The 23111-nt window shown below is 41.3% G+C and overlaps 1 protein-coding gene across 1 annotated transcript in view; it reads left to right on the forward strand.

The window, feature by feature from the left end:
- The first annotated feature begins 2545 nt into the window (after positions 1-2545).
- The window catches only part of THBS4 (thrombospondin 4), a 42392-nt gene continuing 21826 nt past the window's right edge, over positions 2546-23111 (forward strand). Inside the window, exons 1-7 of the mRNA XM_058864878.1 lie at positions 2546-2697; positions 6767-6970; positions 11020-11267; positions 12307-12412; positions 17973-18055; positions 18654-18705; positions 20027-20199. Of these exons, the coding sequence (XP_058720861.1) occupies positions 2610-2697; positions 6767-6970; positions 11020-11267; positions 12307-12412; positions 17973-18055; positions 18654-18705; positions 20027-20199 (954 nt within the window). The 5' untranslated portion in view covers positions 2546-2609. The remainder of the gene's footprint in view (positions 2698-6766; positions 6971-11019; positions 11268-12306; positions 12413-17972; positions 18056-18653; positions 18706-20026; positions 20200-23111) is intronic.

Below are 23111 nucleotides of genomic sequence, written 5' to 3' on the forward strand. Positions count from 1 at the left end.
TCAGATATGGAAATCTTAAAAAAAAACATTTCATATGCTTTGATAAACTCAGTAAACTCAAAATACATAATAAATGGCTGCAAATTACGGATAGTGTTCCCCCTAGGTGAAAGCAAACCCTTACTATCCTTTTATCTCTCTCTCTCTCTTTTTTCTTTTTTTTTTTTTTGTCCAGAACTGTAATTTTGCAGATCTTCATAGTGTTTTTCTATCACACACATAAGTATATGTTTGCAAAAAATTCTCTTTGTTGAGTCAAGGCTTAATAAGCAGTTGAACATCATCAGTGCTGCTCTAGATCCACGTATTAGTCTTGCAGCATCTGTACTGTCTTCCCATGCTTTAGGTTGGGGACAAATTCTGGGCTAACACTTCTTTTTTTAAGGAGCTTATGATGCTAAAAGTTCCTTCTTTTCTTTTTCCATCTTTTTGCCTCTTCCTTACCCCTCTTAGTCTCTCTTTTTTCCCTGATCCACAGCACTCTGCATCTGATGATCTGTTTTTTTCGCTCCCCTGTGCAGCTCTTGGCCAGCCCATTGACACTACCTCGTCATCCTGTCACTTCCACTGCAGGGGCAAGGATGTGGGAGTGAAGCTGAAGTGTTCTTGTGTGGAGATGTATACAGAAGAGCAGTAGGGTGAGGAGGAGGAATAGCACCATGCTGTGACACAGTGGATGTTGGCAGAACACCCTTCTGCCTGGCATTTGGCAGAGGAAGAAATGGACAACTCAGGGAGCGGGTCAACACTGCTAACAATAGTAAGCTAAGAAGTAAGGGTGTGTTGTAGAGTGTATGCCTTGTGGGGAGAGCAATTTGAGGACATGTGAATATAGGCCAGCTGAAGGTATCTGAAAATCTCACTGGGCTGTATTGGAGAGCTGCCCACAGCTGTGCTCTATGTGGCTCAGGCAGCCCTTTCCCAGCACTTGCAGCCCCCCCCCCCCCCCCCCCAACAGCGTGCTCTGTCTTACCTTGCACACAATGAGCCCCCCAAGGGCTGTTCTCTGTGGTGCTCCTTAGATGTATGCACCAAGCCTGATGAAACTGAACAGTAATCAACACTACTTTGCTCACTTTAACATAAACTTTCCCTTCTATTGTTGCCCTACTTTTTATGATGTAAATAGTATCAGACAGTTCCAACTTTTCCAACTGAGTGTGGATAGCAAGCTGTGATGGGGCCAAGCAGGGCTACCTAGATTTCTGACATGACAAGAGGTTCATCAGCAAAGCTGATACATACAGAGATGTACAGGACAAAGAGAGCTGTGCAGCAGGATGGGAAGCTGATGATGTGTTTGGGTTTCTCACTTGCTCCCTATCTCCTGTACTTTCTTAACATCAGCAGTGCAGAGGCTAGAATTTTCTGAAGTAGAGGACAAACAAGGGGATAATGATATCCTAAGGGAACACACAGTGCTGAAAACTGTTGTAGTTGAAAGAAGTTTTGTTGTTTTTTTTAAATTGACTTTGGCTAAGTTATTGAGTTTGGGAGTTTGCTAAGACAAACAGCCCCTTCCCGTAGTCTCCATCTGGTAAGTTTGAGTACTCCCAATGCTTCTGAACTCTTTAAATGAAACAAAGGAGCAGATGATACATTCCTCAGTTTGCCAGTCAGAGCCCTCTAGAAATCAAATTTGCCCCAGTATGCAATCTGCACAACCCCTTTTAGTGACATTCTTCAACTGGGAAAAGTGGAATATTTAAATTCCTACCAAATCCAAGTCTATGCACCAGAGCATCCCCGTTTGTTTTGACTTCAAATATGCCTGAGAGAGAATCTGTTCTAATATATGTTAAACCTTAACAGTTGACACTAAACGCCTGACTGCAGAGCAGGCAGATAAACTTGTGAGGAGGCTTTGCAAAGACAACAGCTGTAATGTTACCAGAAGACACAAAGAAATGTGTGGTCACCATTTGCTGAACATAGAAAGGGAGGCAAGAGAGGTTTTAAAGTAAAATCACGCCAACCTCAGAGTTGAGCATCCAGCAGTCAGCAGGACTGGGTGAGGCTGCCTTATCTACATCCTTCTGACACTCTTCTACATCCCTGACCAGGCTGGTGGTTCTCTGAAGGGCTGCTTGCAACAGTTCTGGACTTGTCCCTCCTGAACTTACAGAACAATTACTTGGCTGTTTAAGCACATTCAATTCACTTTTGGGGCCATCTTCTTGTGAGTGGTATTAAGCATAGTGGCTTATTAACCATTGGAGTCCATGACTTTAAAGGTCTTTTCCTACCTAACCAATTCTGTGATACTATGAATTTAAAGCCATTAAACACATTTCAATTTCCAGGGCTCCCAAAGGGCAGACTCCAGACAGGGTCCGCACCTGGTGGGCGTTGCCAGGATCTCTGGTTCTCTCCGAGCCACCTCCACCGGTGGCAGTGGCCCGAGTCCCGACAACGCGATCCGTCCTGGTCCACCCCAGCTCTCGGCGGTCCCCCACCGCGGCCCCCGCCCGCCTGCGGGGGGAAGACCCGGCCAATGGCCCGCCGCCTGCCGCCGGCCGTGCCCGGCCCCGGGGCCGCCCCCGTTAAACGCCGAGGCCCGGCGTGGAGCAGCGGCCGTCCCTCGCCGCCCTGCCCGGCCCGCGGCCGCCATGGGGTGCGAGAGCGGCGCCGCGCTGCTGCTGCTGCCGCTCGCCCTGCAGCTCTGCCCGGGCCGCGCCGCCGCGCCCGCCCCCCGAGGTAAGGGCCCCGCGCCCCCGATGGAGCGCGCTCTCCTTTTCCCTCTTCCACTGAGACGGCTTTGGGCTTGCAATGTCCCGTCTCCTGCCCTCCGCCGGGAGCCCTGCCTGGCAGCGAAAGAGAACACCTCTGCAGGTGCGAGGGGAGCCGGAGCCATAGCGGGCAGCGGGAGCCGCCCCGCCGCCGCGCTGCCTCGCCGGACTGGCGGTGGGGACCGGAGGAGACGGCGGAGTAGCCGCTGTCAGCCGCTCCCATGCAGCCCGCAGTAAGTGTTTTTGTGGGTATGCTGGTAGGTGCGTGGAGAACCTGAGTAGCTCTTTTTCGGCTGCAAGTTCTCCTAAATGAGAAGTGAATTTCTAAGCCAGGGAAACTCTTCGGGAAAACTCAACTACATAGTATAGTATATAGGAAAAACCATACTTCGAAACCCAGCATTGCTGTGGCAGCATTATGCATGTAGTAAGTCAGGAGCTGCTGTATTTCAGAACTCGAGTTAAGTGGGTGGTATTGCTCTGCGGTAGCAGCTTGTGACTGGAACCATCTCGGCTGCCGAGTGCAGCAGTCAGTGCAACTTCGTGCTACTCCAGGAGCCTTAAAGCTGCTTATGGTTTTCGCTACATTTTTAACTCCCTCCACTGCATTACAGAATGATTTTTGACACTTCAATTGGCTATTACTTAAGCAGATCTAAAAGACAGCCGATCACAACAATACAGCTTCATTTCCAAAAGCCTTTGTTGAAGACCTTTGGGATGTGAAAAAACTCCATAGAATTGTTGTAATGACAAGTTGTGTATTACCGAATTAAAAAAAAAAAAACCAACAACAAACAAACAAAAACAAGTAGGTTTCTAACTTGTCGGGGTCAGGTGCCAATGAAAAACTCCACTCTCAACAAGGAGTGCTTTCAGCTCCTTGGGATCAGTGGTAAATTGTTGTGGTAGGGGTTAGGATTTCACTCCAAGTGTCCAAGCCATTAATAATTATCTTGAAAAGTAGTGGAGCACTGTTTACATCTACAGTTATGATTAGACATGACCAGAAAACAGCCTTGGAAGGTCTTAAATGCTGATGTGATATGGCAACAGAGTCAGGGGAAAGAAGGGGTGTTTTAAGTTCCATGCTGTCCTGTGTCACTAATTTCATTCCTCCATGCCTCCTCATCCTAGCACTTTGCAGCATGTCTTCTAGCTCTCCTCTGAAAAGCTAGCCTTGATGGGTTTGGGCAGATTTCCAAAGTGTGGTTTGCCACTGTCTCACCATGTAGCTCATCCCTTGTTAGCATTTGGCTAGGAGGGTGAGCAGCTCTATTCAAAAAACCATGGAAGGAAGGTGAAGGAGAGGATTCCTGGTCTGTCTCACAAGCAGGCTCAGTTTAGCCCAGTGGGTGTGCAAACTCGTGCTTGAAGGTATGAAGACATGTCGGAGTTTTCAGTCCATTGTATGGATTAAAAACAGCTGCTTGTGCTTACCAGCTTTGGCAGTCCTATTCCATACATTTGCTTTCAAATCTGCCTTTCCGTGGAGAGGAGCAAAGAGACGAGGTTCTTCAAAAAATGAAATGTGAAATCTCTGTAGATATTTTTTTCCCTGTTCCTCCCAAACAATTAATTGTCTCTATAATGGCCAAGAGTTGTCTCTCTCTGCCAACTCTGCTGAAGATGTAAAATGAATTTTCATAACTCCTCATTCTTCTGCTAGCTGTACTTGCTGGCATGTGTGTAAGTTGTGCTTTAAGGATGGATCTGGTCATGCAGTGCATCCACGTGCTGGTCAGTGAAGATATCTCAGGAAAGAGTTTAATATGGTGCTGAAGGATCTGGCTGAGGCACTGTGCTTTATGGAACACAACTGCCAAACCAATTTGAGTATTAATTTAAACATTCAGATTGCCAAAATTTCAATAAATGTTTTTTATCAATTTATCAATTTCACAGTGTTTAGTCATTACTTTTGTAATATTTTTAAGTGACTCTAGCATAGATTAATGAGTATCACAGGAATTGATAGAAATTCAGCCAATAGATCTAGAACTGAATAAAATGTACAGCTATATTTCATGCTCTCAAAGTCTTTGCTATTGTATTGAATTGTTCCAGCTGAGGAAACACAGCTGTATTTTATGAATGGCTATTCCTTGCAAAATGCTGTTGTACAGAGTAGTGAGTTGCATTTCAATCTCTTTCATGGCCAGTTGCTTTGCTCTCTCTGCACTAAATGTGTTGAAGTACCCAGCCTTTCGCTTTTGCTTTCCACATCACTGGTTTCAGTGGGAGCATAGTCCTGGGATGCTGTGAATCTGCACTGAATGAAAGAGAAGTCTTTTGACCAGATCCATCTTACATATATGTTTCCTAGTTGTTTGACAGCAGTGTTACTAGTGCATGCAAATCAAGGGCCTGATATTTTTTGTAGTGTCCTGAAAATTCTCTGTAGGGTCATGAGATCCTTAGACCCAGTACAATTATAGACTTCAGAGATTATTTCAATGACTTATTGATATGAAGGGAAAAAGGTCTTTATTTTTTTTCATTTTTGGAAATAAGATTAGTGTCTAAATGAGTGGATGCCTCAGAATGAGAGATGAAAGCAGCAGGAACCCACACTCTAGTATAAGGGAACAGGGTTTCCCACATATCTGTGGTTGTTCTTTGAGTGCTCTTCAGTCTTTTCCTGTGTGTAGTGTATGGAAACATTGGAATGGTAGGATGACTTCATCGTCTCATAGACAGCAACAGTTTTGGGGTTGTGCTGCGTAGACAAGGCCTACATCTGGAAAAGTACACCAGTGTTTATTCAGCCTGGGAAGTGAAACTTATTAGTACAACCACAGGCATGAATCAAGCTAAGGCACTATGTGCTGTCACATGCCTTTGCCATCCACCTGGTGTTACGGCTCTTCTCTGGTGACAGCTCTACAGTATTGTTCTTGTGTGGGAGAAAAACGTGGCCCAGCTGTGGTAGGCCTATGGAGTGTCAGTGGTATATAATGGCTCAGTGTGCTCTAATATTTAAATAGCACTTGTGCATAACCATTTATCAGACTTTACTGCCGGGGTATAATATATATACTGCTTTAATTGCAGTGGGTTGGAATAGGAGATAATCAAGAAACCTAACGGAAGACTTTAATGAGTTCAGAGATGTTGTGGATTTAGGAACATTGAGGAAAACCCCAGTTTGTTGTTTCAGTGCCATAAGGGACATAGCTGACATATATATGTGTAAAATGATAAACTGTTTGCTGGTGCATTGTGGAAAAACTAAAATAAACATTTGAAACAGCTTTTACTATGCCTTCAGGGTTTGTGGGTTTTGTTTTGGTTTGTTTTTTTTGTCAGTCCTGTATTTCTTTGTTTTCTGTGCCAGAAGGGAAAGATGAGTCTTATTTGGATAATATATACTCTGAAAAGTCAGTGAAGTGAAAAGAAAATTGTGAACATCATATTGTTTACCTGGCTTTTTGGCATTTTAATTGGCACCCTGCAAATGCTATCTAAGGATGAGCACTCTGGAAATATGTCTGAAAATTTTAATGCTGAATCCTTATCTAATTGATATGTGAACACAAACATCTGAATTCATGAAAGCAGAAATAAATGTTAAAAAGCTTTCTGTTGAGGTGAATCTTCAGAAGAGAAGAACTTTTGAGATCTGCCTAAATTGAGTACCTGAATTGGAAGTCTAGATATTTCTATATTAGTAACCTATGAATAATTTCTTTGAAAAATAAAAGTTGCTAAAATAGTATCAGTTGCAACAAAATATAGATATTTTGATAAAATCACAGAATAGTTGTAGCTGGCAAGCACCATCTAGTCCAAACTCCCTGCATGTGTGGGGATATGTTTCACTAGACCAGATTGCTTAAGATATCCCTTCCAGTGACAGGAATTTGAACTTCATGTTTTTTACAGATGATTGTCTTATTAATTTTTTTTAATTTTTTTTTTTAATTTTGGGCAGAAAAAGTGTAAAGTCTCCAATGTGTGGCTTCAAATCACATTTTTCTTTGGTCATTATTATATTTAATTTGCTGTTGAAATTTGCTTTTTTTCCCTCCCCCCAGTTTTTGATCTTCTTCCTTATTCCAACAAGCGAGTGGTACTGAACTTCTTGCAACAAGCTTTTGGGGATCCTGTGCCGAATGAAGTGTACTTGCTTTCAACATTCAAATTACAGCCAAAGAGTACAGCCACTGTTTTTGGCCTATATTCATCAGCTGACAACAGCAAGTATTTAGAATTTACGGTAATGGGACGGATGAGTAAAGGTGAGTTATTTGGAATGTGTATGGTAGAACTGGCGTTGGATCCATAGTCACTGGTGTGTGACAGATGAATGTTGACAACTGTGTGATTAATCTTTGTGCTTGAGTCATTCCTGTTGCATGCTGTCACTTTTTGCGTCCCCTCTCACTTCTTCATCTCGTTCCTTCATCCCCTTGATGCTGCTCTCTCCTGGCCAAGGGAAGCTGACCTGACAATCAGCTGGTATCTCGACTCAGCTGCAGTGCTTACTCTGAGCAATGATGAGAAAGGAGGAAAAAGCCATGGAGTATGGAGCAAGAAGTCAATTTGGTTTGGTCTTTCTTTTTTTTTTTTTTTTTTTTTTTTTCCCCTAGGGACAATCACTGGTTCTTATTACTCAGGAATTCAAGGGACACACGCACATGCTGCCTCATGCATATGAAAGGCAGGTTCTTGTTCTGCTGACCCTGGAGGTTAGATGTGACTATACAAGACAAATATTCCTGGCTCTTACATGACCTGTTGGGTGAAATAAAGTGTTTATTCTTTATTTACTGGAATTAGTTAATCAGGATTCAGAGTATGAACTGCAGAAGTTTTAGAAACAGAGACTTTCATTGATCTGCAAACCAAATCTAGCATATACTGCAGTTTTAGGGTTCAGAGGAAGATTGTTGATTTATGTATGTTATTGTTGCTACATTGAATTCACCACTGCTGTAGTAATTTGCTACTGAGTAATTAGCTGAATCGAATATACTGTGAAATTCTACTGAGAAATTTCAGATTATACATAGAGATATTCAGTATGCTGCAAAAGAAGAAGAGCACACCTTTTCATTAAACATTGTTGGGGAACAAATTAAATAAAACATTGGTAGTTAGTTTTATCAAGTCTGCCCAAATCCTTCTGAGGGAATAAAAGTTATGTGTATATTGGGAATGGTTAATACATGGTCACACAGCCTCATCAAAAGTGTCATAAGACTGACTTACTTAATTGCTAAATAAATTGTAGATTACATATGCTCACTCTCCCTCTCACACATGCACAGTTTTTTGTGTAAATGTTGTACATATATATAGGAACATACATGTATACACACAAATGTGTCTATATACATGCAACTTTGAACATATCAAACTCTGTTTTTCAAAAATATCTGCATGTCTATTGGTTACTGACAGTCTCTTAAGTCTGTTAAAGTGTTTCTGGTGTGAAGTTTACATGGTTTCTTTTGGTTTTGTCCTCAGTAGGCTGGTGTTTCAGAAGCATTTGTGTTGACAGGACAAACGCAATAGTGGCGTATGTATAGGCAGCACAAAGCAACTTGTCCTGTCAGTGACCGGTGTTGGGTAGATGGGGGGACATCTGTAACCTCTGTGATGTAAAGGATTGACACCAGATTAATGTAAAGCATTGGCCAAAGAGGGAGGGTTTTTGCAGCAAGACTGTTCATTGGATCTCTTTGCCTCCTTATTACTTTAGAGCACCTTATTCAAGACATATGGCAGTAACCAAGTAGTAGTGTTTTCACATGTGATTTCTCTGGAAGTGTTAGGGATCCCATATGGCTGCTTCATACAGTAAGTTAAACTGCATCCAGGATGTCATGTCAGCTGCGAGTATGGAGTGTGAGTTCTGTGTGATCTTCTCAAGAGTGAACATCATCGCTTAAGTGGTGAACCAATGTTGGCATCTCAGTAAAATGCAGGGTCTTAATATCTGTGGTTTTGAAAAAATGAATAGTACTTTATCTGTGTGGTATTCCTAGTTATGCACCCAAATGTGATCTAGGGAGCTCAAGGCAGGCCTTAGTTATACTTTAAAATGTCACATTTAAGAGTTTTGTTCCCAATGGTTGCCTCATATTCTGCTTTTATGTGGTATAACTGATAGTAACATGTTTATAACACCTAAAGATTTTTAAAAGCACAGGTCTGAATAACTGATAGCAACACCTAAACTTACGGTAGACAATTGTGCCTTTCAGAGACAGATAGTGTCCATGGATTTCTTATTCTTTTTAAATTATTCCTTTAAGGAGCAAACAGCAGTTAGTGCATAGAAGTGTTGCAGTTAAACAATTCTGTGAAGCAGCTCCAATTTTAATTGAAAATTTGTTTCTTAAGCAGTTTACATGACACTGTCATGAAGATTTTAAAATATTCAAGCAGCAAACATACTGCAGGGGTTTGAATGAGCTAAATCTTAGAGGTGGAGGCTGTGGTCCAATAGAATCTCTCTTTAAAAGCCTACTTTAGTTTACCAGATGAATATTTGGCTTTGGCTGAGGAAAGAATTCTTGATCCTTCTTCCAAGCCTAATTGCTCCTTGTCCTGAAACTATTTTGGCAGGGTATGTTTTGGATCTTGCCTCCATCTCCTCTTTCTCTAGGCTACTGATGTGTTTGGGCACACTGAATGCAGGGCCAGATCCAAAGACCTTACTTTTTAAATGACCAGTCATGCATAATATTCACACAAATAAAATGCTTGCAATGTACTTTGTCTTGCCAAGTCTTTGAGTTTGCCAAGAAGTGCAACCTTTTAGTGAGTTACTGGTGACCTCATGCACCTTTGCGGAGATCCCAGCTCTGGCAGTGTTTTGACATAGACAGTAGTGAAAACATTCCTGATACTGATCACAGCTGCTGAGGCTCTAGCATTAGTGTAAACTTCAAAGATGGAGACATACCCTGCCCCATTCATGCTGGTATAAATCTGGGGTTTTTTTTCATCATTAGACTGAAGAATTAGAAAAATTTTAGGATGTATGTGTGCAGTAAGTCGAGAGGTCACCAACAAACAGGTATCATAGCATCAAAATAATTATATTAGTAGTGGAAAGATGGGAAAGTACTTTGTTAAATGAATAGAAATTGGATGGTTTCAGTAAGTAGCTGTGATTAGGTCCAAAGCTAGTAAGAGCTTTTACCTCCACTATATCCACAATATTTGTTTGACTTAGTGTCAGACCATTTGTGAGCTCTAACTTGATGCAACTGTAGCAGCCATCTGTGAATCTCAGACTTTAGCAAGAGCCAGCATGCAAATATTTAGATGCCTGGTGTCTGTGCAGCTTGATTCCCCATACACATAACTGGTATGATCAGGAAATAAGAGACTGTCAATTGGTGATCAGTGGGATCTTTGAAACAAGGTCTGTCTGATATTGCAGGGTAGTTACACACTGTCCAGATGCATTCAGCTCATTGCTTCTGCAGATATGCAGTTGGAGAGCCAGGGAGAGATTTTGTGGAGAGAAATAGCTAGCTGGTCTTAGATATCTGGCTCAGTTTCTAGCTTACTGATGCAATTTCCTTAGGAAAGAGACATTTTTTAATATTACTCAGCAGATATTTATTGTAAGAGTATTTGTCTGCTGTTGTGGTTTTTTGATGGTGCATGTTACTTAATGAAATGAGAGTTTTTATCAGGAAGGTCAGTCATTAATGCTTTTAAAAGGAGCTGAGAGAAGATTTGTCATCTCTAGGAGTGGACTACACCTTTTCTGCATTATACTTTGGTTTAACTGAGTGTTTGTTACAGAGAAGTGCAGGTTATTGGTTTGGAAACATGCTTACTTTGGCTTTTAATTATGCATTTGGATACACTCTTAGACAACTCCACTGTATGCAGTATGCATCACTGAAATTGATTTTCTAGTTGTACACTTCTGCTACAGAGTATTTCTGGGTCTATCAGATATGTACATACCAAAGTGCTGACTGCAGGCTGCGTGCTATGCCCTGTAACTTTACCACCTGCCTTTTAGCACATTATGGCCTGTGACTTTGGTTAAGCCATCTAGAGAGGCCTAGGCAAAGCAGAGGAAGACTCAGCACAGGGAGCAGAGCTTTACAAACAGGGAGTCACGCAAGCATCCTGCTAGTGCTGCTTTGACAGTCAATGTCCCATTTATTATTACCATTGTGTCTGCATATGGGATGCATTTGCAAAAGTGGACACATGGAAAAATACCAAAGCAATTGCAGATTTCCACAGGATGTTCCTTGATCAGCCTTGGGCTATCTGCTACCCTTTGGTAATCCTGTGTATTTTGTCCTAGTGGTGCTGCGCTATCTGAAGAGTGATGGAAGGCTGAATTCCGTGATCTTTAGCAACATCCAGCTGGCTGATGGGAAACCCCATGCTGTCATCTTGTGGCTGAGTGGCCTGCAGCAGGGATTGAGCACGATAGAGTTGTATCTGGATTGCCTGCAAGTAGGTGCCATTGAGGACTTGCCAAAACCATTTTCAGCACTGTCTCAGAAGGTGGTGGCAGCTGAGTTGCGCACTCTCCAGGAGAAGCCACAGGTGAGCATGGAAACTGGGAACAGGCTGAGGACTTAAGAGGGGTCTCCAGTGAACCTGTGAATCACTGAATTCAAACCTCAGTCCTCACAGCAGCCAAGCTCCAAGTACACTAATACTTGAATATTAAGTTGTGAAATAAATGTGTGTAGAAGCTCCTCATGGAGCAGGTGAAATCTTAGCTCACATGAACCCTATAATAATTCTGCTATTTGTTTTAAACACAATTTTTAGCTTTTTTAATAAAATCCAAAAAACTACAGCCTCCTTCAATCTTGTTGATTTTTGGGGAACGTACATTTTGTAAGGACTTATCTAATGCAGTAAGGGCATCTTTTCACTGGCTTCTTACAGCTGTTCTGTATGAGCAGTGCTTGTCTGTGTATGTGGCTTTCCTCTTCATATGCCAGGAGACTAAAAAAGGCAAAAGAAAGGGGGGGAATCTGTTTTTCTGCAAAAGCTTTTCTTCCTCTGCCAACCACGAGTTGATAAAACTTCCTGTCATCTCCCTATCAGCAGTCGGAGATAGTGTCATCCACAGCATCTTCCATCATCATCATTAATCAAAAATACTCATTAGAAGGTGCAAAGGCATTTTTTCCCCAAGGTTTCCCACTTAATTTATTCCATTACAGGCTTGACAGTGAACCTGTTTTTATGGAGAATGACTGAGGTGCCCATATTTCTGACATGAACATATCCTCTGTTTGAGAGGAGAGGTAAAAAAGACTGCTTAGGATGCACTTTAAAAAAATCATATGCAACAGAAATATGTGAACTTCCTAGTATGTGAGATCACACTGATTGTAACAGTAAAAAAATATTCGGGATAAAACCACAGCTATGTGAAAATCCACAAGGCAAAGGTTAGAGATTTTATACAGTTCAAATGACAATGGATGGTCCTGAAGGGAATGGTGTAGGACCCCGAATGCAAAGGAAATGGACTCCCTCTCTTAAAAAAAATAATTTACTTGGTCTGATATTTCATATTTTTCCCATTGTACCAGAATTGTGAGATCTGTTTTTCTTGTGAGCCCAGGATACACTGGATGAGCTAAAGCTGGTAACTGGAGGAACCCTTGCTGAAGTGGGAAACCTGCAGGATTGTTTTCTTCAACAAATTGAGCCTGTACCTCAGTACACTGGTAAGGCCTGCAATGGGGAGTTAAAATTATTCCTAATGATACCAGTGCAAGGAAGCTAGTGTGATGAATATTGAAAATGTGAAGAAGCTTATAGTCAAGTAATAATTATTTGACTAAATTACAGCTATGACAGTTTCCTGTAAATATTTTAGAAATAGCTCCGTTTGTAGAGAAAATGGTTGCTGGTGATAAAGCAATGAATTGTTTTAGTGAAAGACAAGTCTGTAATGATTAAAAGAGTTTTTTTAGCCTAATTTTGAAGGCAAATTTTTGTGATGATGATGATCTGCTTGTGTCAGCTTAATAATATTTTAAATATTCAAATTGCAAACAATTGCAGATGGAAAGTAGTGCTAAATGGGGTACATTGCTACAGACTGTATGAAAGGAAGTTGGATGGAGTAGCAGGACCTGTCCATGTACTTATTCACACTGATAGTATTCATCTCTTGTTGAGCACTGGACTGTCACCCAGAGGGGAGGAGCAAGGTGTGAAGAAGCTCACAGGAGACTGAAGAAAATGTTTGTGCCGTAGCTACAGAGCATATATGTCTGTGTGGGAAAAGCCATTGCAGAGTAGCTATTAGTCCTGCCACAATTTAGCCAAGGCTTTTGTCACCTGCTGAAGGGGACATTAATTTAAAAACAATTCCTCTTCTGTCTGTGCTGAGCATTGTTGAGACTGAGCTGGGAAGAGGGAGGAAGGGAAGGAGCTGAGGCTGCTGGAATCCCTGCAGGGCCTCAGGGGCTTACTGCAATCTCCTATGTTACGTGAGGGTGCTTCCCGAACTCTGTACACAGAAAACCTGTGCTAGACTGTCCCATCTGTCATTCCAGTCCCTGTCCATCTGCCTTTCTGCTGCGGGTGTGAGGGAGAAGAATGGGTTCACTCTGCATGCAATATATTAATATATGACAGCCATAGGAAGGAAACTCAGTTCAAGGTTTGAAATAGGATCTGCAATACATTCTTTCTCGAACCCTTTTCTGTCTCCCATGCCAAACCCAACCCTGCAGCATTGCTAGTTTTGATAAGAACAGAGACAAGATGCAGAAATTTTATGAGAGCATCCTGGTTATGTCACCTGAATGTAGGCATCAGTGGTGTGCAGTGGTAACAAAATCTGGTCTACCTTTTAGCTATGTAAATCCTTAGTTCCAAGTACTTCTATTTCCTTCCTTCTTAACATATGTACACTTAGATAAAGAAAGGAAATTTGTCCTCAAGGCTCTCTCTTTTTCACTGAATCAACAGGGATTTAAACATGGAACAGAAGGGTAATTCAGTGTTTGCTTCTGCAAAAAACTAGCAGCTCTCTCACGGCGAGTTTCCAAATTGCAAACTTGCAGCTTTCTCATTTGTAATTTTTTGCTCACTAATCAATAATGCAAATGGTACTATACAGAGAGATCTCTATTTTTCTCTGTGCCTGCCTCCACCTGCCTTAGACTCTCAAATTCAGTTGCTTTTAACTTTCAAGTGGAATTAGTATAATTAATAATAATAATAATAATAATAATAATAATAATAATGACTCATATAAATACATTCAAAGTCTACATAGTAAAATCCACCAAAAGAAAAGGTGGGAATTCCAACAGCAATTTTAACTTGTCTGCCTTGAACTTTGTGTATGCTTCATGATGCCCTTCTATGGCAATAATATAATGACAATTTTGCCTACTGCCAGGGAAAGCTGGAATGCAAATGCTCAGCTGTATAGGGGAGTGAGACCTAATATCTTGGTAAAAACATTTCATATGCTTTCATACTAATTGGAAAATCCTTAGGAGTGCTTTGGACCTGAATAACTCCATGGTTTTGACTATGTGCTAGTTGTTGTTCATTGCTTTGGCAACAGCATTCCCTTCATGTTCAGTCTGTGAGACTGAGAGACCTAAACAGTGGGATGAAATGATGATGCAATGATGATGATCAGACATGTGCTGAAGATGTGTATTCGGATTTTTGTGTTTGGGTAGGAAAATAGAATGCAAGGTGCACTAGGTTTGGTAGATGAGATGAGTAGGCTGCGTGTGATCATCATCACAAGATTGTTCTGGTCACAAGGGATCTTTGAAAGTTGTCTAGTTCATGTAGGGTACCTGAACCTGACAAAGTTAAAAGAATATCTGTGTTGCACCAGACCAAAAGTTATTTCAACCAAGTTGCTGTTAGAGTCAGTATGTCAATATAGACCCACAGGAAAGAGCATAATGGAATGGAATGTGGCTTTCTCTGAATGCTTCACTGCTCTCCATTTCATGGCATTCAGAGCTGTTCAGAAATGTTTTTTCTCATCAGCGATCATCTATTCAATAATCATGGTTTGCTCTTTGGACAAGAAGCCACAATCTTCCAGAGTTCAAGAAGCTGAAAAATGTTCTCATGCACATGGTGTGATTCTTGGGATTGTCCCATGCAGGGCCAGGATTTGACCTCATAATCCTTATGAGTACCTTCCAAATCAGGCTATTCTGTGATTCTATTGATATCACTCTCTTTGAATGACAATTTGGGATTTGAATGGCACAGACAGGAAGCAAGCGTGTTGCTTGATCCAGAGAGCTATTGTTCCCAAGAGAGGGAGAAGCAATAGCTATGAGGTGTTCCACTGTGGCTAGTGTTTGTGCATGCCTGGGCCAACTGGCTGTACAATGAAGCTGCTTGCCTGCTTGAAATCCAGGGTCCTGTATTTGAACAGGTTGCCTGGAGAAGCTATTTCCCCATCAGGAAATGCTGAAGGCCAGGCTAGATTAAATTTTGAGCATTCTGGTCTAGTGAAATGTGTCCCTGTCACAGTAAGGAGGTTGGACTAGATGATCTTCAAAGGCCTTTTTCAATCCAAACTGCTATGATTCTATACTGAAATGTCCTGGCAAGAGAAATATGGGGACTTCAGTTCCCTGTTGGTCAGGAATACTTCAGAGCAGTATCTGAATTTAGTGATTACTGTGAAGGCCATTCTGTTAATAATATTGTTAATGACTCAAGAATATAGAGCTATGGAGTAGCTGAACTGAAGAGTTGCCTTATTAGATATTAGGGGTATGGATGAGAGAGGCTACATGGAAGGGCCAGAGAACTGTATAGCTTCAGGCTGGTACCTTTTGCTTACCTGCTTTCTCCTGGATCCACTATATTGTGGACTGACAGCTTCCTTAAAGGCCTCTCTGAGTACTTGTCCCTAAACACTGGTTATTCTGCTGCAAGTGGTGCCTGCTGTTGGAATTGCTTTTAACAGAAGAGAAGGAAACAGAACCAGGTGTCCAGGTAGTCAGCTGTTTGTGCTCTGCTGTCTAAATTTAAATCCAGGACATGTAGTTAATGGCAGTTTAACCTGTTTAGTCCACCTTAATGTTCAGCAGCCTGCAAAATTTAACTACAGAATAGATCTGGGTTTGATTTAGATGCTAGCCAACAAATATCATCTGAAGTCTTGAAAATTTTTTGGAGATTTCATTCAATAATGCCTAAATGAGTCTTTGTTTTAAAAATAAAACAAGAACAGACCCCAGTGTCTGGCCTGACAGCTTGTGTGCCAGGTTCCACTATGGGATTCTAAAATACCCATGATATTATGTCCTGCTGTTGTCACCCAAATAAAAGTATGGCAAGGTTAGGACTGAAACAGAGGCAGGCTCTGGAACAGGTGATTCCTGACTCTTTAAACTTGTTCAGTGTTTTGATGAGAAAATATGAAGTGAAGAAAACCTAGTATGTAAGGAGTTGGATGGCTCCCACTAGAATGTTTGGAAACAGTTAGACATGCTTTGAAGTATGAAACAATGAGGTAAACATTAAGAGAAGCATTTTTCATATAAGCTTTCAGTACTCACAAAAATAACATGTGAATAAACCTCCCTGAAGCTATCAGGCATAATACCAAAACATCCTGCCTGCCTAGACTGTGGAAGAGCATACATTTGTGAAGTTTGTTTTTAGATACAGACTTAGAGAAGTAAACAAATATCTTCTTCTTGAGAGGTACAAATTCAAAAGTAAGCTGCAAACCAAAGCAAGCTACTGTGTTAAACACACTCTCTGCTTCTTCTCTGTCACTGGCTCAAAACCAGTGTTTCATTTAAGAGATTAAAGTCTCCTGTGAAGATTGTGGGTTTGATCTGGTCCTTCCCTATGGCTCATTACAGATTTAACTTCGGTCTTGTCTTAGAGGTCTTTAAGTTATTACTTGGTATTGATGACTGACTTTTGGTGTGAGTTCATAGTGTGTTGGGTAGATGTTTTGTGAGTTCATGCAAAGTCTGCACCTGTCGGAAGCAAATGTAGTCATGAAACTTTGTGTAGGGAGTGCCTTTGAGAAGAAAAGCCAAGTGACTGTTGCAGTCACTATTTTGTCAGAGCAGGCGCTGTTGATGTGTTCTCAGAGCTTCACAGTGAGCTTGCACAGAAAGCAGGGTAACTTTACTTTGAAAAATTTGGATGAATCAGCTGTGGTTACAACTGTGCTGTGCCAGCAGGACCAGGGAAGTTATCAACCCCCTGTACTCAGGATTGGTAAGGCCACAGCTCAAATCCTGTGTTCAGTTTTGGGTCCCTCACTTTAAAAACGAAGTTGAGGTGCTGGAGTGTGTCCAGTGAAGGGCAACAAGGCTGGTGAAAAGACTAGAAAATGTGTCATATGAGGAACAACCGAGGGAGCTGCGTTTGTTCAGTCTCAAGAAGAGGAAGCTCAGGGGGACTTCATTGCTTTCTACAGCCACCTGAAAGGAGGGTATAGCCAGGTGGGCACTGGTCTCTTCTGCCATGACTGCAGTAGGACAACAGGAAATGGCCTTAAACTGAGAGAGGGGAAATTCAGCTTAGATACTAGAAATACTTTTTCATTATTAGGGTTGTCAGGCATTAGAATAGGCCCAGGGAGGTGGTGCAATTACCTGGAGGTGTTCTGGTGGTGTCTGGATCTGGTGCTAAGGTGATGGTTTAGTGGTTTGGGGGTTACAGTGGTAGTGTTGGGTGGATGGTTAGAGTGCATGATCTTAAATGTCTCTTGCAACACTGATGATTCTATGGCTCTTGATTCTATGACATAGAATGCACTTATGCAGGGTGTCTTGCCATTGCATGCACATATGCTTCATGGCTTCACACTGCCCTCACTGCCACAAAAAGGTTATCACAAATACTCGGTTCTGAAATACTGAGGTTTCATATAGAGTTGCTGGACTCAGGCCTAGGAGGAACCAGTAGCACTGTTGGCGTTAGTTGCCTAGGAGAGCCTTAACACTGAAGTAATGCTAGAAGAATCATGATCTTATTTTTCTTTCTGTGGAGAGCTTTCTGCTTTAACCATATCGGTGGTATATGAGGAGTTCAGTCCAGAAAAGCCTTGAGTTCATGAAAAACACACTATTTGAGATAAATACTGTGTTTGCTCTGATGATCTCTACAGGGCTTGCATATAGCAGTGTCTGCCCTCCTTGGCTCTTCATGGGGTTTCTATCTTATATCTCAGAAATTACCATGACAAATTGTGGTAGTTTGGCATTGGAAGAAGAGTTATGTTGTACACTCCTTTTCACTGTTGTTTCTCTGCAGGTGATTTTAATAGGCAGCTGATGGGTCAAATGATGCAGATGAACCAAATACTGGGAGATGTGAAAGAGCTTCTTAGACAACAGGTACTGTATAGAGATTTTGGTGTGAAATATCCCAATTTTGCCCCTTTGTGGGCAGATTTCAGGTAAGCAGTAAACTCCTATGTGGAGTTACTGCTTTAGAGTTATTACCTTAGAGGCATGACATAATCTAGAAGAAATAACTAAATAGGTTGTGCTACTCTGTGCCTGCAAGGGAGGATCATTGGATGTGGGAGTATATGGGGCTTGCTTAATCAGATCCATAAAATTTAGTGTCTGGTGAGGAAGTAGACCAGCCATCCTAGCCCACTATTAGATAGTTGTAGGTCTGTTGCATGGAACTGAAATTGCATTTGTTTCACTTGCTGGTGGGTGTCATAACTGGAATTCCTAGTGGCACATTCCTTTGGTCAAACAAGGACTTTTGGACCTTTAAAAGTCGTGTTGATAAAGGCTGAACCTAAGTACATCCATTATCCATATCCTTAATTTTATGGAGTACAAAGACCATCTCATTTAAGACCCATTACCTGTGTTGCATGGTTTGAGTGGCATCTTGGGGACTGATGGTTCTTGCCTCAGCCACGTACAAACTGGAACTATCTGTATCTAAATAATATTTATTTTCTATATTCTCAAGGTCAAAGAAACAACTTTTCTGAGAAATACCATAGCAGAGTGCCAAGCATGTGGTGAGTACTCCTGTTATTGCTGGTAATCTAGAAGAGATGGTTGTTTTAAAACTAGTATTAATTGCACTAGCTTTATGTGGTTTCTAAAAATGCTTTTTAAAAAATACCATGTCCAGAGTTCTAGATGTATTTATATTTGGACAAAAATTTAAAATAGATTGTCATTAAAGAAAAATCTTCCACAGACCAAACAATCACCTCTTGGGGGAAAAAATGCCACTAAACCAAGCAGTACCATTCAGGTTGTACTGTCAGTTCTCAGTCTGCCAGAAAGCTGTCCCAAAGTGTTCCTGTGGAGTAAGATACTGTCTCCCAGCTATGTCATGCACAATCTTAGTAGAAGGACAAGAGAGAATCATGTTCTGCTCTGCCTGATTTAGTCTGAGGAAGATCCCATGCAGTCCACCTGATCAGTTTGCCTGATTCTGAGTAGGCAGTCAATAGTTAACAGCATTAAGACCCAAAAGGTGGTTTTCATCTTTTCTCTAAATGAAAAAAATGCATACTTTTCCAAATGCCACTGAATGGCCCTCCTGCATTACACACAACTGACAATCAGTACACAAGTGCAGTCAGTGTAAAAACCAATATACTCCCTTACCACATGGGATGAAAGGTCTTGAACTCATCAGGCCTTTTAGTTGATTTCTTCTCCCAGTCTGTTAGCCTTATCAAAACTCAAGTAGAGCTCTAGGCAGGGCAACTTTATGTATAAGTGCCAAAGGAAAAGCCAGATTCCTACATGCATTTGTACCAAGGTTCTGTACCTGCCAGAATCTCAGAAAGACCTGTCTTTGGCTCATCTCTGTGCACCTAAGCCTGTGTACTTGCATGGTCTTGCTGTGTCTGTGGGCTGCCAGCTGCTCCTTCTTTATTCTTCTTATTTGTAAACTCTCAAAGATGCCTTTGTGAAACCATAACATTGTTTTTCTTATGAAGTGGTAGTGTTGCTAGTTTAGCCAGAGAAATGCCCTGTATTTGTACCCTTATACTTGAGTCGCCTTGTCTAAGGTCACAGGCTTTCCTGCCCTGGCCAGCAGCATTTTTAGGACTAGCCTAGGAGGAAGGCGTCCATATGTAGCCAGGAGAAGCACATGGAACAAAAAGAACTAAAAAAACAGTCTCAATTTCCCCTTGCTGGGGGTACAGTAAGTTCCTGGGCCATTTGCAGCATGGAATCTTTTCAGCTGCAACACAGCTGGCAGCAGTACAGTGCAGGGACATGAAGTGTCTTGGGAATTTCTTCAGAATGCTTGCCAGCTGAGAGCCATGATAAATGTTTCTTTCAACCACTGAAACTGTTGTTCTTTCTGCATTAAAGGTTTAGGCACTGTGAGTTTTCCGACTCAGCTTCCTAGGCGCACTAAACCGAAATGTGAAGTTAATTCCTGCTTCAGGGGAGTGAGGTGCATGGAGACAGCAGAGGGATTTCAGTGTGGGCCCTGCCCTGAAGGACTCACAGGAAATGGAATTACATGCTCAGATATTGATGAGGTAAAAGAGTGACTTTCACTGAATAAAAAAAAAAGCTAAAAAGCAACTGTTCCATACGTGTCAGTGGGTTGCTAATACTTGCTGACTTCATCATGTACTGACTGCTTGCACAGTGAATATTAATTCATTCTGATTTGATTTTATATTCCTGTTTTGCTGTTTCTTCAGCTTTATGGAGGTTATGTATGTGAAAACTTGAAGTACCCTGGTTAGTTGAGAAGTCACTTAAAGGAGCTTTATGTTTGGAAAAAAACCCCAGAACCTAAACCAAACGAAACCAAAAACTTTTGACATTGCCATTTCTATTTCACAAGAAGATGCTGCAGCTTCTGTTATAGGCTGCAGAAGCACTTTTTATTTAATATGGGCTTTGTTTCTTTAAACTGTGCTCCTGAACCAGCCTTGGAGACCAAAGTCTTTTCTTCAATCAAAACTGGAGTCATGTTTGCATCCTTACCTTGAAAATCTATGAAAGAAAATAAACAATCATTGTCATTGTTACTTTTGCTTCTTTGTATTTGTGTTGAAATCTGATAATGTTGACTTAAATCTAGTCCCTTTCTTGTGATATATGTTAGAAATTCAGAGCTTGCTTGTATTGAGGACTGAATTAATAAATTTGCAGTATCTTAAATCACTAAAGAAACCTGTGTTAGTTAGAATGTGTCACTTACCCAGAACAGAAACAACAAAACCACTTACAGGTTCACTGCATTTTTTGTGTGGGATGATTTTTACTATTACTCTTAAGTCTTAAGACTTAAGTGGAAAAGTACCTGGATGTAGTAGACCAAGGAACCAGCAGAATTAGGTGATAAACTGCACCTGTGGATAACACAGTACCACCACTGTACCTGTTCAGTAATGTAAAAGAACAAAAGCAATTCCCTTTTTCTCCTTTCTAGTCAGCAGGAAATGTGCTTTGACTGCTCTTTTGATTTATTCCCTCCCGTAGACCATCAGGTGAGAATGTAATGTGCTTTATATCTGTCTGTGAAAAATGCTGGGGAGAGAAAGTGAGTTGAGTGTGGAAGTTTCCTGAGGCATTGGCAATGTCTCTTGTTTTGCCTTATGTGGCATGAACTGTGTCTGCTGCAACAGAAAGCACAAAAAATGGAGGTGAAGCTCTGAAATGTCAGTGCAAGTGATGGATCCAAGACAGCTGTGGTATGTTTCATGCTACAGACAGACATGGTGTGAGGCTCAAGCAAGACTATATGGATCCTGCCAGAACAGATGGGTTTCACCTCCTGAGCTATTTTCAGACAGAGGCAAAGCATGGCAATAATCTCCTCCCTGCCATTTTCAGGACTGGAGCAACTCTATCCATTACAGCAGTGGTGGAAAAAGAAACAGTGGTTTATGATGACTTCATATTAAAGTGGTTGTCTGTTAGCAGTCAGGCTCTGATCACTGAGATTCATGTACCTTCATCTTCCAGCTACCACTCCACGTGACAGACCTGCTTTCACATTAGAAACAGCAAGGAATTTTTGCCAAAATTGTGTCATAGAAATAGTCTTTCTTATTATGAGGTCTTTATGTGGACACTGCCATTAAAATGCCACTTTGTCAGGAGCAGTTTTGTTCACCAGCAAATACCTACTTTATCAGCTGGATTTTTACTTAGATTTGCACAAGGAGAAATAAAGAAGCAATAAATTGCAATAATTTTGAGTTGTCTAATGAGACAGTATATGTCATATTACTTGTTTTCCTGAGTTAGCTGATATGCAGGAAATTTTTGTTGGTTGGTTGGTTTTGTTTATTTTTTAACTTATTTAAGGCCTTTTGTGAATGAACTATTTCTGTAATTTCTAATAATAGGCATTTTAAACGAAGTTACTGTACAAATTCTGATAAGAACAAATCTGGGAGATTCTTCACTAAGAGCTGCCATAATCTTTCCTGAGGTTGTTAGTATCTCTGCAGTATGCTCCCTAATTCATTACCAGTTTGAAGACATTACCTTGGTATGCTGGTGCTCATTATCTTGGGAGCTGCAGCTCTGCTCTATGTGCTGTGTAATTTGGGTGCCCTCTGCTGCCTACAATAAAGAATCCACAGCAAAATAAGGAGGCACAAAATGTCTGTCCTAGGTTTGACGTTTTCCTTATATTACTGATTGACATGCTATTGACAAATCTTTCAGTCAAACACACTTCGATATTAAACATACCTTTTCTTGTTTCCATGTGTGTGTGTTGGGTTACAAGTTGTATGTCTCTTGTAGGAGGATATTGTCAGGTTTGTTCTCCCTCCATCTTGCAGATGCTTTTCTGTTAGTGATGGAAGGAGAAAAAAAAAGACTTTTTTTGAAAACTCTATAGTATTTCTTTCTCATGTTTCTCATTTACTGTTGTCTTTGAGCCCTGTGCAGCAGGATGGCATGTTGATGTTTTTCATATGCTTATAAACATTATTTAGCAGCTAGTGTTGATGTTGGGAAGGCAGCAATGCGGGATATGTTTCCCAAACTGGCACCCACAAGACCACTGAAATCAGTCACAGCTGTTTTGTAAAACTGCATAAGCAGTGAAGTGAATGACACCTTCAGGCCAAGGGTGATTTTGTGGACGTGTGGTATTTTGGGAGAAGTTCCAAGGATTGTCTGTGGGCCTCCGGTCTAGAAATGTGTGGATGCCACTGACACATCCTGCTTATCTAGCTTATGTTTGGATTCCTTCTGACTATGAGATTTGTCCAAATATAAATGAAGGAAAATGCTGCTGCCACTTCTGTGTGTACAAAACACATTAGAAGGGGTGTTTAGAGACTTGGAGTTATGTGGCTTTCCTGATATTGTGGTCTGGACCCTTCCAGGAGCCTTTCAGCCTCCAAGGGATCTGAATCTGACCAGCTAAAGGAAGGATTCAGGATGAGAGTTTAGGACATCAGCTATGGGCTGTAAT

Source organism: Poecile atricapillus, chromosome Z (genome assembly GCF_030490865.1).
Source record: "Poecile atricapillus isolate bPoeAtr1 chromosome Z, bPoeAtr1.hap1, whole genome shotgun sequence".
NCBI classification, from domain to species: Eukaryota; Metazoa; Chordata; class Aves; order Passeriformes; family Paridae; genus Poecile; species Poecile atricapillus.